Source organism: Globicephala melas, chromosome 8, assembly GCF_963455315.2.
Source record: "Globicephala melas chromosome 8, mGloMel1.2, whole genome shotgun sequence".
Taxonomy (NCBI): Eukaryota; Metazoa; Chordata; class Mammalia; order Artiodactyla; family Delphinidae; genus Globicephala; species Globicephala melas.
In genome coordinates, this window is record NC_083321.1 from 24,547,834 (window position 1) to 24,560,783 (window position 12,950).

Consider the following 12,950-nt stretch of genomic DNA (forward strand, 5'->3'; position numbering starts at 1 on the left):
GAGAAGCCTGTGCACCGCAACGAAGAGTAGCCCCTGCTCGCCACAACTAGAGAAAGCTCGCGTGCAGCAACGATGACCCAATGCAGCCAAAAATAAATAAATAAATTTATTTTTTAAAAAAATTCAAAAAAAAAAAATTTCATAGTTATCTGAGACATGTGACTCCATATAACATTTAAGTTATTTAAAGAGCTTGCATAGCTTTTAATTTTTTTTCTAAGCATTTTCACATCTTTTATCTCATTTTTGACTTGATAGCTCTGTAAGGTTGTAGGATGATGACTTGGTCTCTCCATTTACTGAGAGAAGAGACTAATCTAGAACTGTTCAGGTCCCTTGACTGAATTCAAAGCCCTGTCTTCTGGGTTCATAGGCCATGTGTCTTCTCACGGTTTTAATGTCCTAATTGTTTTCTTGAAGGATCATTTATTAGTTCATTGTAACTAACAGGAAGAGCCTAAATATAGAAATCATAAGAGCAGAAACTGAAGAGTGTGAGGAATGTCTGAGTATTGGTTAGAGCACTTAAGTTATTTTTATCTGTTTTGTCTTGTCCCCAGGGAAGGATACAGGTAGTGAACAATGGGGAATTAAGTAAAATGTATTTTCCTTGATTACAATATTCTTTTTCTCACCTAGGACCAAATGGCTCGGAATCCAGCTGCTATTGACATGTTTATCATAGGTAAGAGAAAAGTCTCTTCTTTCTGGTCAAAAAAATTAAGTTGGTAAAAACTTTTCTGTTACTTGATCAACTGGCAATTTTATATTTGTATTTCTTAAAGCTTGCTGGTTCATAAAGTACTATAACTAGGTTCTCATTAGAATAGCCCTTGTACTTTATTTGACTTGGGTTTCCATTTGGAAAAAGCTATGCCATATACAACCTTGTGCTCTTAGGATTCTGCTATAGAACAGTGAAATGTATAGAATTGCTAAGAATGTGTATATAGTTCCCTTACACACACATGCATTTTCCATTGATCATATTAATACATAATTAGAGATATAGATACATAAAATAACTATACTTTTTCTCTTCTGGTGCCAGTGCTATAGTAAAATACTGATGTCACACCAGAGACTTCAGACCAGCAGTCTTCAGAGACCAGAATAAACTGGGCCTTATAAACTGCTTGGCACACCTGGTTTTTCTTGGCCTTAAAAGCATATTTCTCATAGGATTTTGAGAACAATTCAATTTGTATTCAAGAGCAGCTCACCCCTGTGCTGTTCATCCATTCTTGTTTTGCTTAGATTTTGCTCACGTAGAGGAAAAAGAGAAGCTTCCTGACTATCCATGCTGCTTTTTAAAGGCATTTCTGGAACATATTAAACATCTTTATATATTAATAGTAAAAGGATCTTGCAGGCCAAGGCATCTGTATTTAATTGTATCTCCTAATTGGAACCTTGAACAGAGTATAAGTCTCTGTGTGTTCAAACTACAGCATATTCTAGGTTTGTGGCATACTTCACAATATCAAGAAGTTCTCACCCCTACGCAGTCAGTTATAAAACACTTTTAAGCTTGGTTCCTAGCCTTCAGCTAACCCTGATTCCTGTGGTCTATGGTATCTAAGTTAAGCACCCTCTGGGGGTTACGCCCTTGCTCGTTGCCCTCTTTGGCTTCTCTGGGTGGCACATACTCTGAGAACATGATCGTCCTGGCTCTAGTCCAGTGGTGCTGCTCAGTCTATAAACTAAAGGCTGCCTGAGCTCTAAGGTAAGCTGCCGGCTAGGCTCTGTGAGTTTCTTAGTCTTAGTTTGGTGCTGGTCTGACATGGTGTGGAAGACCCCACCACTACAGCAGAGTACTAAGGTCTGAGAATGCTCTTCTGGGAGTTGGGGTTTCTCCTAGAATGAGCGAGTAAAGCAAAAGATTTGAGATGCACTGGAAGAAATGAGGTGGGAAGTTAGTCTGGGAGGAAAGATGAGAAAGCATCTGATCTGCCTTTACACTTCCTTGATAAAACCCCAATACTCTCAAAGGAACTGCAAGATATGGGCTTACTTTAAAAGGTAAACTACTGTAGAACATATAAATTACATCTTAATTCAACTAAGTTTGACTTTCTTGGAATTTTTGGTAAAACATAAGACGGAATCTCCTGATATTCAGTGCATTATTAATACATATTTAAGAAAACTGGAATCTATGTGCAGATAAGTTTAGTGGTGAAGGCTGCATGGAAAATTTTATCCTTATTTTAAAGAACGCACTTTGGTATGTGTTATAATAAATTAAGGCACATTAAAATACACCATGCCAATTTCTTTTTTAATGTAAATCATAAGAAATTTCTTTTTTCTTATATAATATTTTAGTTCATGAAATTTACAAAATGATTTTTTAAACTCTGCAGGGAAACTGCTAGTTCTCAAAACAGAAAATTGTACCTTCTATGAATTTAAAAACATTCATGTGGCCCCTTAATATCTAGCTCAAAGTGGATAGAAGATGATCAGTGATCATTTGAATAAAGTAGCAGTTAATAAATAAAGGGTCAGAGTGGGCCATTAATAGGCATTGAAAAAAGAGTAAACTATTGTAGTTTACCTTCTGTCAGTTGATACCTTTAAAATTTTAAAGCTGTATACTCTCAGATTCAAGCTTAAATTGTATCTTCAGTCATTCCCTAACTAGAATTATAAGTAAATACATACTATAAATTTAGCATCTGACTTTCAGTGTGGCAGAGTACAGGAACTGGGTTAATAGAAACAAGATTATGAAGAAATTCATTAAACAACATTGATTAAGGGACTAGTATGTGTTAGGCACTGAGCTGTATTAACAGTCAGTGATGGGGGTCTGAGAAAGTTATGTTGTATTACCCACAAGAGGCAACATAATTCATGTAAATACTTGTTATTGATCCAATCACTAGGTCACGGATATATGGTCTGGACTGGACTATCCCAGTCATTCTTCTCTGCGTTGAGCTGGTCACTGAGAATATGGAGGACCGCTGTACATTTGAATCTGTAGTAATGCAACTGGGCTACTTTGGGATTGGCCTGATGCCCAGAACTCCACAGTGCTATACCCCTATTAGATGTCCAGACTGAGCCTGGCTTCTGCCAGAATTTTGTGCATGAGTCAGGATGTGCCTGGACCAGGGATGTACCCTGATCATATGAGGATAGGTGCTGATACTTTTTCTGTAGTTTCTTCATAGACATAGCTATATCTCCTTTGTTCTATATGTTCCAGAAATTATAGACAGAAGGCTTTTCATTCTTGTACCAGAACAAATTAAAGTTTAAAAGTCAACTATTTAGTTTTAAGTGTAAAAAGTAGTTTGAAGGTAGTCGGAGGATTCCCTAGCAAGGTAGTTTGGAATAAGATTGATAGAACTGAGGATAGAAATTTACCTAATAAAGGATTAGTAGAATGGTATATATAAATATTTCTAGTTTTGGCATCACTAGATATCACTATTAAGCATAGAGAAATTGTCGTTTTTCCCCTTGTTTCCTGTATAAATTTAAAAAAAACTATTTGTCCTTTTCTCTTTTTTTTTTCCCTTCCTTTTTTACAGGTGCTACTTTTACTGACTGGTTTACTTCTTATGTCAACAATGTTGTATCAGGTGGCTTCCCTATCATCAGAGACCAAATTTTCAGGTATTTCACTTGGGGCTTTATGGATTGGAATGATTATAAATCAGGAAAAAACATCAGTTACAGATCAGGAGATGAAGTTTCCCATGAAGGTTAATAACAGAACCTCTCATCTTAAGTCTCACTATTTTATTCTCACTTTAAAGCCAACACATCCAAACAGTTGAACAGCCAGTATTTTTTTCATCTTGAAGAATCAAGAGAAAAAACTGATTTTGATTTAGAAGCTGTGGCTTTATAGTAGTTACATAGTTGTGGGGTTTTTTGGCGGTGGAGTGGGAGGCTGTTGCCAATAACAGATTTACTGTGAATAGCAAGTCAGTAACTATTAGCTCCTGGAAATATTAGTCATTATCTCTAAATGGAACACTCAGGTATTACAGATGGAACTAGAGGTTGGTTCACAGTAGCTCAGTTGGCAGAAATGATACGTTAATTATACATTAGAGGCCTCTAGAATAACAATACTAACACATTTTTATTGTCAGAGTCACTGTGTATAGGGCATAGCTGGGTTTTCAGATGTTCCAAAAGTTTCCTTAGCTCTAAAGACTGAAATAAGCTCTTTTTAGTTTCCAAGTTAGTTACTGATCCATTATTTGAACCACTGGTCAACCACTGGTTGAACCTTGACTGCTATCATTATTGATTCAGAGTCTTCAAGGTTTTCTAGTTTGTTTGTTCTTTTAAGCTTAATAACTATACCTTTAAGGTGCCAAATATGATTTAAATTTGTTTTTATCGTAAAGTAAAATATAAACTATTTTGCATTGTATCTTTAAATCTTTTATCTTACAGAATTGACGTTTGTGATTAAAAAATGTTTAATTTTTTAAAATTACCTAGATATGTTCATGATGCAGAGTGTGTAGCAACGACTGGGGATATTACAGTTTCAGTTTCCACATCGTTTCTGCCAGAACTTAGCTCTGTACATCCACCCCACTATTTCTTCACATACCGAATCAGGTGAGAATTTTAAATGGGGTTGCCTTTGGGGATATACCTTATGGATGTGTTGTTATCACCCCATTTGACATGATATAAAAACACATTCTGAAAGGCAGCCTCTTGCTAAAGTGTGGAGGTAGGTGGATAACAAACAAATTTTCTACAATATAGTGTTTGTAAAGCACCTTGAGTTTGTATCAGCTTTTGTGCCAGGTACTTTGAGAGGTGGACCACTAAGCTGTAATCATCATGAAAGGTCAGTATTAGAGTTATAATGCGTTCTGAAAGCTATGAAATTGCCCACGATAAAACGATGCATTTCAGTTTTATCTTGCCTGTCTATATTTAATTAAAAGTGTAATAAATATTTATTGAGTACAGCCTGTATATTAGACATAGTGCTGAGCAAGCCCTGGATTTGGTTAAATAAAAAACAAATATTAAATACACTTTAATTAGAAGTACTCTGTACTGTGAGGTAAAGATAACTCATTGCCCTAAGGGATTAAGAATGCTTTGTTTTTAGATGTATTTTTAAATACTTTATGATATATATTTTCAAAAAATACATATACATGCATATATACATACTAGAAATAATAATAATGTATACTTAACCAGAAGGCATTCTAGGATTTTGGTATTGTATGAAGACTTTGATATGTCCAGTTACACATATTCAGATGAATGTTGTTTTAATTGTTTAATTTAATCCTGCCTAGAATTGAGATAAGCTTAAAATAGTAATACCTACACGTGCTTATACGGTATTCTAAATGAAAATAAGAGTCAGCAGAGTCTCAGAAAAAGGAGGGAAATAATAGTATTGGAAAACAGAGTCAAGGTATAACCCCAGTAACTAAATAGTAGATGCACGAAATAGTGACATTTTGCTCTGAGCTTTCTAGAAGCTAATGGAGAAAAGGGCTGTATAGCCTTGTAGTGAAAGAAAAGACTCCATTTTTTAGAACAGAAGTTTTTCATGGCACCATATTCTAGAAAGTGTTTCCCACATTGGTCTTTATTTGAACAGCAAAAGATTGTTGTCACCACTATGTTTGTAAATTTTTATGTTGCCCATTCTATCGTTAAATCCTAAATGAAAGTCAAGTGTGTAAATTGAATGAAACCATTTCTGTGGGGGAGTTCAGCTAATTAGGCCAGAATCTTTGCAAACTTACAGGAATAGATGATTTACACAGACTTTGGGTTGGGTTTCTTAATTTCCTTTGGAAATCCCTTTCACTGGCTTAGCTCAAAATACTGTAGCTCTTAAACAGAAAAAACCAACGTGTCTCTACCACTCCATTCTCTTCTCCAGGATTGAAATGTCAAAAGATGCACTTCCTGAGAAGGCATGTCAGTTAGACAGTCGCTACTGGAGAATAACAAATGCTAAAGGTGACGTGGAAGAAGTTCAAGGACCTGGAGTAGTTGGTATGTATCCCAAGATTTGGGTTTATACATCAGTTGCTTCTAAAACATTTTGGAGAGTATATATGTGATACATAGCTTGGCAAATGCATGATGTAGTTAGTGGATAAGACTGCATCTTTTTAATAGCTGTGTTTCAGTGTGAAAGATATCATAGATTCTGAATTCTTCTCCTAACTACAATATTTTGCTTCATAAATATAATGTGTAAAGGTCATTATTTTATCAGTTTAGTACCTGAAACATGAACTTTTCTAAAATTATAGCAAACTCAATTATTCAGGGATTGAATTTCCCTTCTGTAGATCACACGGGTTTCTTGCTTTTCCTTCTTAACTGCTTTATTTTTTTAGCTGGATAATTATTCATTATCATATTCTGTAGGGTTACAGGTGTATGGCAGAAAGAGAAAATAAATTTCATATTGGTCATCTTTTTGAAATTTCAGGAGAAATGTTAAACTTAGTAGCACAGATTTTATTGTTTTTTGATTTCAATCATCTCTAGCCTCTGATTACCATTGACATTTGGCTTTTTAAAAAATTATGATTATCATAAGTTTCTGAGACCTCAGATTCTTCACGTTTTATATGTGTCCTTCAGGAAAATAATACTATTTAAGCTATGTGCTTTTGTTATTGGCCCTAAGCATATGTAGAATTCAGTTTAAATTGAAGTTGTTTTAACTAATTGCCACAAATAGATTCATATTCTACGTGTCTTTTTAAGGAATTTTTCCTGGATATTAAAGAATTTTATTAAAGCTGTAATTCTTTTTCTGTCATTTCGTCTATTGGTGTAAAACCTTTCCCTTGTGACTGCCATTTTGTCTGGGCTAAATGCTTAAGATGCATCTTCAGAGTTTTATGTTTTAGTCTCTTGCTACATTTAAACATTTAGATTATCCTTATCTCTGTTTGAACTAGAATATGTGACACTTTTTATTACCAGTGTCTTAAAGATTGTGTCCTCAATGCCGCTCCTTTTTTTTTAAATTAGTTTTTTATAAATTAATTTTATTTTATTTATTTTTGGCTGTGTTGGGTCTTCCTTGCTGCACACGGGCTTTCTCTAGTTGCGGTGAGCGGGGGCTACTCTTCGTTGCGGTGCGCAGGCTTCTCATTGCAGTGGCTTCTCTTGTTGCAGAGCACGGGCTCTAGGCACACGGGCTTCAGTAGTTACAGCATGCTGGCTCCGTAGTTGTGGCTTGTGGGCTCTAGAGCGCAGGCTCAGTAGTTGTGGCACATGGGCTTAGTTGCTCCGCGGCATGTGGGATCTTCCCGGACCAGGGCCTGAACCCGTGTCCCCTGCATTGGCAGTTGGATTCTTAACCACTGCGCCACCAGGGAAGCCCCCCTCTCTTTTTTTAATTTTCATTCTACTGGATATCACCCCCCCACCCCCAACACACTATAGGGAATTAGGAGAGTACAAAAAAATGTCAAAATACTCATAATCCCATCCCAAAATATTAACATTTTTTTATAGTTCCTTTTAGATTTTTTCTAATTATGCATTTTCTTTAATATAGTTTAAAGAGGACATATCGTGTTTGCTATAATGAAGAACTAAATATTATACTTTAATTTATTGTTACTGTTTTCTCTGCAGGTGAATTTCCAATCATCAGCCCAGGCCGGGTATATGAATACACAAGTTGTACCACATTCTCTACAACATCAGGCTATATGGAAGGATATTATACCTTCCATTTCCTTTACTTTAAAGACAAGATCTTTAATGTTGCCATTCCCCGATTCCATATGGCATGTCCGACATTCAGGGTGTCTATAGCTCGATTGGTAGGTTAAATTTTCCTCTGGTGCTGATTTTACATGACGTTGTGGAATGAACTCCACAGAGGGTCTTTGTTGATTACCCGGACAGATAGTTTGTAAATGGTATTTCAGAGAACCCTAGAGATTTTGAGGGAAATATCTTTGGGGGGAGGGGGAGATGTGTGAATATGTTGGGGGGGGTGGACAGTAAGTAAACTAGGCTCCAGATTCTTCAATCAGAGTAACTCTACTGTTATGTTTTTGTTGTTGTTTTTATTTGTTTGTTTGTTTTAAATAGACTTTATTTTTTAGAGCAGTTTCAGATTCACAGCAAAATTGAGCAGAAGGTACAGAGATTTCCCATATACTCTCTGCTTCAACTCATGCATAGACTCCCCCATCATCAATATCTCCCGCCAGAGTAGTAACTTTGTTGCAGCTGGTGAACCTACATTGACACATCATTATCACCCAAAGTCCATAGTTTACATTAGGGTTCACTCTTGGTGTTGCATATTCTGTGGGTTTAAGTGTATGTATAATGACATGTATCCACCATTACAGTATCATATAAGGTAGTTATTGGTTTCAAAGTTTCAGTGTCTTTTCCAGTTTCCAAAAACAGTTTTGTTGCCTAATGAGAATCACCACACTAGACCAGTTAGAATCGCCTTTATTTTATTTCATTAAGACTGGGGAAGCAATTTCTTACAGTGGTTTTGCTAAAACTCCCAATTTTAAAAAAATAACACAAATATCCTATAAAATCATTACAAAGAAGATTTAATGGGTAGACTTGCACTTTTAGTAGTCTCTCTTTGGGATCATTTCCTAAGTCAACTAGCTGTTTTTTTGAAATCTCATTTCTAGGGTGACAGGTATAGCAGTAACCCCAATCTTACAGGCTATAAAATGATTAAAGAAAATTATGACACTTGAGTTATACAATAGGAATAAATAATGAATTGCATACCCAGAATATAATCAAGTCATAGGTGTCAAATATTCAAAAAAAGCCCTCTAGCTCCTGGGATGACCCCGATGGGTGGGTCTAATGGAAGTCTGGGAAGATAGACATGATATTAATCTGACTTAGAGTGGATACATTCCCAACTCCAGTTTGGAAAGAGAAGGATGATGATGAGACTTTAGGCCATTATACTTGTGGTATTTCTGGTGAAAAGAGTCTACAGCCTGGGTTTGGAAGTGAAGTTTAGCTTCCCTCCCAGTGGTATATTTCCAATACTGTAAATTTGCTACTTCCTATAACAGTATTCCATTTTTGACTAGCCCCATTTCTGTATGAGATTGGTATCATCTTGTCCTTAAATATTTGATACAATTTATCAGTGAAGTCATCTTGGGCTGGAGTTCTCTTTGTGGGAACGTTTTGAGATATGAATTTTATTTCTTTAATATTCATATTTTCTGTTTCGTGTTTCACTTTCGGTAATTTTGTGTCTTTCAAGGAATTTGTCCGTTTGGTCTAAATGTTGAATTTATTTCCATAAAAGTTATTTGCAGTATTCCCTTGATATCCTTTTAATGGCCGTAAGAGCTATAGTTATATGTAGTGTTTTGTTCTTAATATTGGTAATGTACATCTTCTCTTTTGTTCATCATCTTAGCCAGGGGGTTGTCACTTTTATTGATTATTTAAAGGAACAATTTTTGGTTTCACTGTTTCTCTCTATTTGTTCATTTTCTGTTTCATTGATTTCTGGAGTTATCTTTATTTCTCTCCTACTTACTGTGGGTTTAATTTGCTTTTTTTTTTTACTTCTTAAGGTAGAAGTTTAAATTATTGATTTTAGACCTTCTCTCTAAGCACTGTTTTAGCTACATTTCACAAATTTTGATGCATTATTTTTATTAACATTTAATTCAAAATATTCTCAGATTTCCCTTGTAATTTAATTTTGATCTATGTCTTTTCTAGAAATGTATGAATTTCCAAACATTTGGAGCTTTTCCAGTTACCTTTTGGTTATTGATTTCTAGTTTTGTTATGGTTAGAGAACTCGCTGTGTATAATTTCAATATTTTTAAATGTTTTATGGCCCAGCATTATGGTCTATCTTGGTAAATGATCCTTGTGTATTTGAAAAGAATGTATATTCTGACATTTGGGGGAATATTAATTCTATAAATGGCAAGTCAAATTGGTTGACTGTTTTTCAAGTCTTCTATATATTTACTGATCTTTTGTATGTGTGTGTGTTCTCTGAGAGATGATTGTTGTAATCTCCAACTATAATTACAGTTTTGTCTATTTTTTTAATTCTGAATTTTTATTCTCTTTTTAATTTGCTTCATGTATTTTAATTATATGCAAATATGTTTAGCATTGTTACATGTTTTTAATGAAGTGCTTCTTTTATTGTTATAAAATCTCTATCTATGGCAATATTCCTTGCCCTAAAGTTGCTATATATTCCTGACCTAAAGCATAAAGAGTGTTGACATTTGTTTGCACAGGTAGTTTGCGCAGTTACTGTTGGGTCAGTCGATCCTGTTGAGGCTTGTTTTCAATGTTTGTTAGGGTGGGGATAGAGTAGTTTTTACTTAAGGACAGTAGTTCTCAGACTTTGCCGTCTCATGATCCCCTTCAGCTCTTAAAAGTTATTGAGGACTCCAAAGAACTCTTGCTTTTTGGGTTATATGACATTTATCATGTTAAAAATTAAAACTGAGAAGTTTTATAATATTATTCCTTTTTTAAAGTTTAAAATTTTTAAATTTATAATTTCAAATTACAATAATAAACTCATTACATGTTTGACCCTCTCTTAACTATGTTCTTACTTAAGAGTTTTAGTTTCCTCCCAACCACAAAGAAGCATATAAAATCTTGATCTGCCTTGTGGAAAATGTTTTCTCTTTCTCGAGGATGAGAACTCAATAAAATGAAATGAGAATTCTGGACTTATTTCTAATCAACATGAAAGAGGCAGTGGGGATTGTATTTGTATTGTGTTTATTTGTATTGTACCTTTCCTGTTTAAAAATTAGTTTTTTTGATATGGAAGTTGAGTTGTTCCCCTTATTTGTCCACTAGCCATATATTATCATACTTAATACTTCCTTTTGCTTTATACTTTGAATGTTGCTATAAAACATTTTTTGGTTGGTCTTAAGCCTTTTCTTGGTCTAGGTAGTTTGTTTTTGGACACTTGAGAGGCTCCTGCTGCTTATTTATTTCCATTCTTGTCTGTGTGTTCCTCTTTCCATCCACTGTTTGTATATGTACACTTTTGTCTGAGATCATCAGCAATCTCCCTCTTTAGCTACATTGATTTCTTTAACAGTTTTTCTGGTTTCTTCCTTAAGATAATTAATAATCATACTACCTGGATTTAATGTTTCAGAATTTCCTAAGCCTTAATCCTCTCCCCCTTTTGTACCTTCTACTGAATTTTAAAGTCTTTATTTCCCAGATTAAAAAAATCAAAAGATAAAAGTAATGAAATATAGTTATGTATATTTTCTCTGATTGTTGTTGTTAGTGTTATAATAAATCCCAAGTGACAGTTCCTTTGACAAATTCTAAAGGACATTTCCTTTCCCCCACGTTAATTAATTTGCTTGCTCAACAGATATTTATTGAGTACCTACTAGGTGCTGGGGAAAATGCAGTGAACGATATAATCAAAATCTCTGCCTTCAGGGATGTGATGTACAGCATGGCGACTATGGTTAATAACACTGTACTGCATATTTGGAAGTTGCTAAGAGAGTAGATCTTAGAAGTTCTCATCACAAGAAAAAAGCCCTGTAACTATGTAAGGTGATGGATGTTAACTAGATTTATTGTGGGGATCATTTTGTAATGTATACAAATATGGAATCATTATGTTGTACATCTGAAACCAATATAATGTTGTATGTCAATTATGCCTCAATAAAAATAAAAAAAGAAGAAAGTTGAGGAGATTAAAAAAAAATCTCTGGCTTGGAATTTACATTCTAGTTGGAAGAGACAAAGTGTAGCAAATACACACTCCTCACTTATGTCAAGTAGTAATACGTTCTCTGGGAGAAAAATCAGAGTAAGGGAGCTAAGGAGTATACTGTTGGGTTGTTCTGATATAAAGATGTGTCAGGGAAGGCCTTGGTGACATTTGAGTTCAGACTTGAAAGAAGTAGAGGGAGCTGGGTGGATGTGTGGTTGAAGGGTGTTCCAAGCAGAAGAACAGCAAGTACAGAGGTGCTGAAGCACTCATGTGCTTGGTACGTCTGAAGAACTGCACGGAGGCCACTGTAGCTGGAGGGCAGTGAACAGGGGAGAGTGGTTAGAGACTCGATCACGGGGTAGTGGGATGCTGCATATGCAATGCCATAAAAGCCTTGGTGGAAGGACTTTTGCTGCCATCACATCCCAAGTTTCCCAATACTTGCCACATTACCAGCTAGGTCCTCCTTGCCGTTCAGAGTTCTGTCCAATACAGGAGGTCCTCTCACTGAGTCTTCAAATGTGTGAGAGAGAAAACCAACAGCAGAATGGGTCAAGACTCAATTAGAGACACTGCTTAAAAGGAACTGAAGTTCCCAAGAGATGTTCAGATATTGGATGTTCAACATCACTACTGCCTTATTCTGAGAGCCTTCAACAAATTAATTTAAAAGCAGAGGCTACCGATGCTGATTGTCTTTATACTAGGAGCTCAATAGAAATCTCAGACCTCCTGTTGACAGTACATAAAACTTACCAGTAGAGGTCATACCTTAGCAATATTTTCAGATCCTCTTTTCTGTAAGCATGTAGGTTAATAAAGAATTGTTATTCAGTACACTAATAAGTTCAGTAAAATTTTATCTTGGGCTGTTAGGAGTGGTCTGTTTGCTACATTGTGTGAATTACCAACCACCATGTAAAAAATAAGTACTATACTGATGAAATATATTTACCATTAAAACCACATTGAGCATTTTAAAACGTGATAGAATATATACTCTAGAATTTGCATCAGCATGTGCATCATGAAACTGTATAAAAGGCTATAAAATTCTATTTTAAAAATCTATAAACATTCTCTGAGAAGTCTATAAAAATTCATATTTGGCATGCCCAGTTGTTTAGATTCTAGGTAAATGAGAACTTATATTAAATAAGAGTCAAAAAACTGATGGAAGTTCTTATCAAAAGATTGTTTTCTCTTT

The 12,950-nt window shown here is 35.1% G+C and overlaps 1 protein-coding gene across 3 annotated transcripts in view; it reads left to right on the top strand.

Moving 5' to 3' along the window:
- The window catches only part of FBXO3 (F-box protein 3), a 32,194-nt gene that overhangs the window by 18,116 nt on the left and 1,128 nt on the right, over window positions 1-12,950 (top strand). Inside the window, exons 6-11 of one of the 3 annotated variants that reach the window (XM_030864761.2) lie at window positions 640-685; window positions 3,546-3,630; window positions 4,474-4,596; window positions 5,900-6,015; window positions 7,624-7,814; window positions 11,387-11,577. In XM_030864761.2, coding sequence (XP_030720621.1) covers window positions 640-685; window positions 3,546-3,630; window positions 4,474-4,596; window positions 5,900-6,015; window positions 7,624-7,814; window positions 11,387-11,530 — 705 coding nt within the window. In that variant the 3' untranslated portion in view covers window positions 11,531-11,577. Of the gene's footprint in view, window positions 1-639; window positions 686-3,545; window positions 3,631-4,473; window positions 4,597-5,899; window positions 6,016-7,623; window positions 7,815-11,386; window positions 12,949-12,950 lie in introns of those variants that run through there. The other 2 variants (XM_060303366.2, XM_030864760.2) reach the window with 2 other exon arrangements.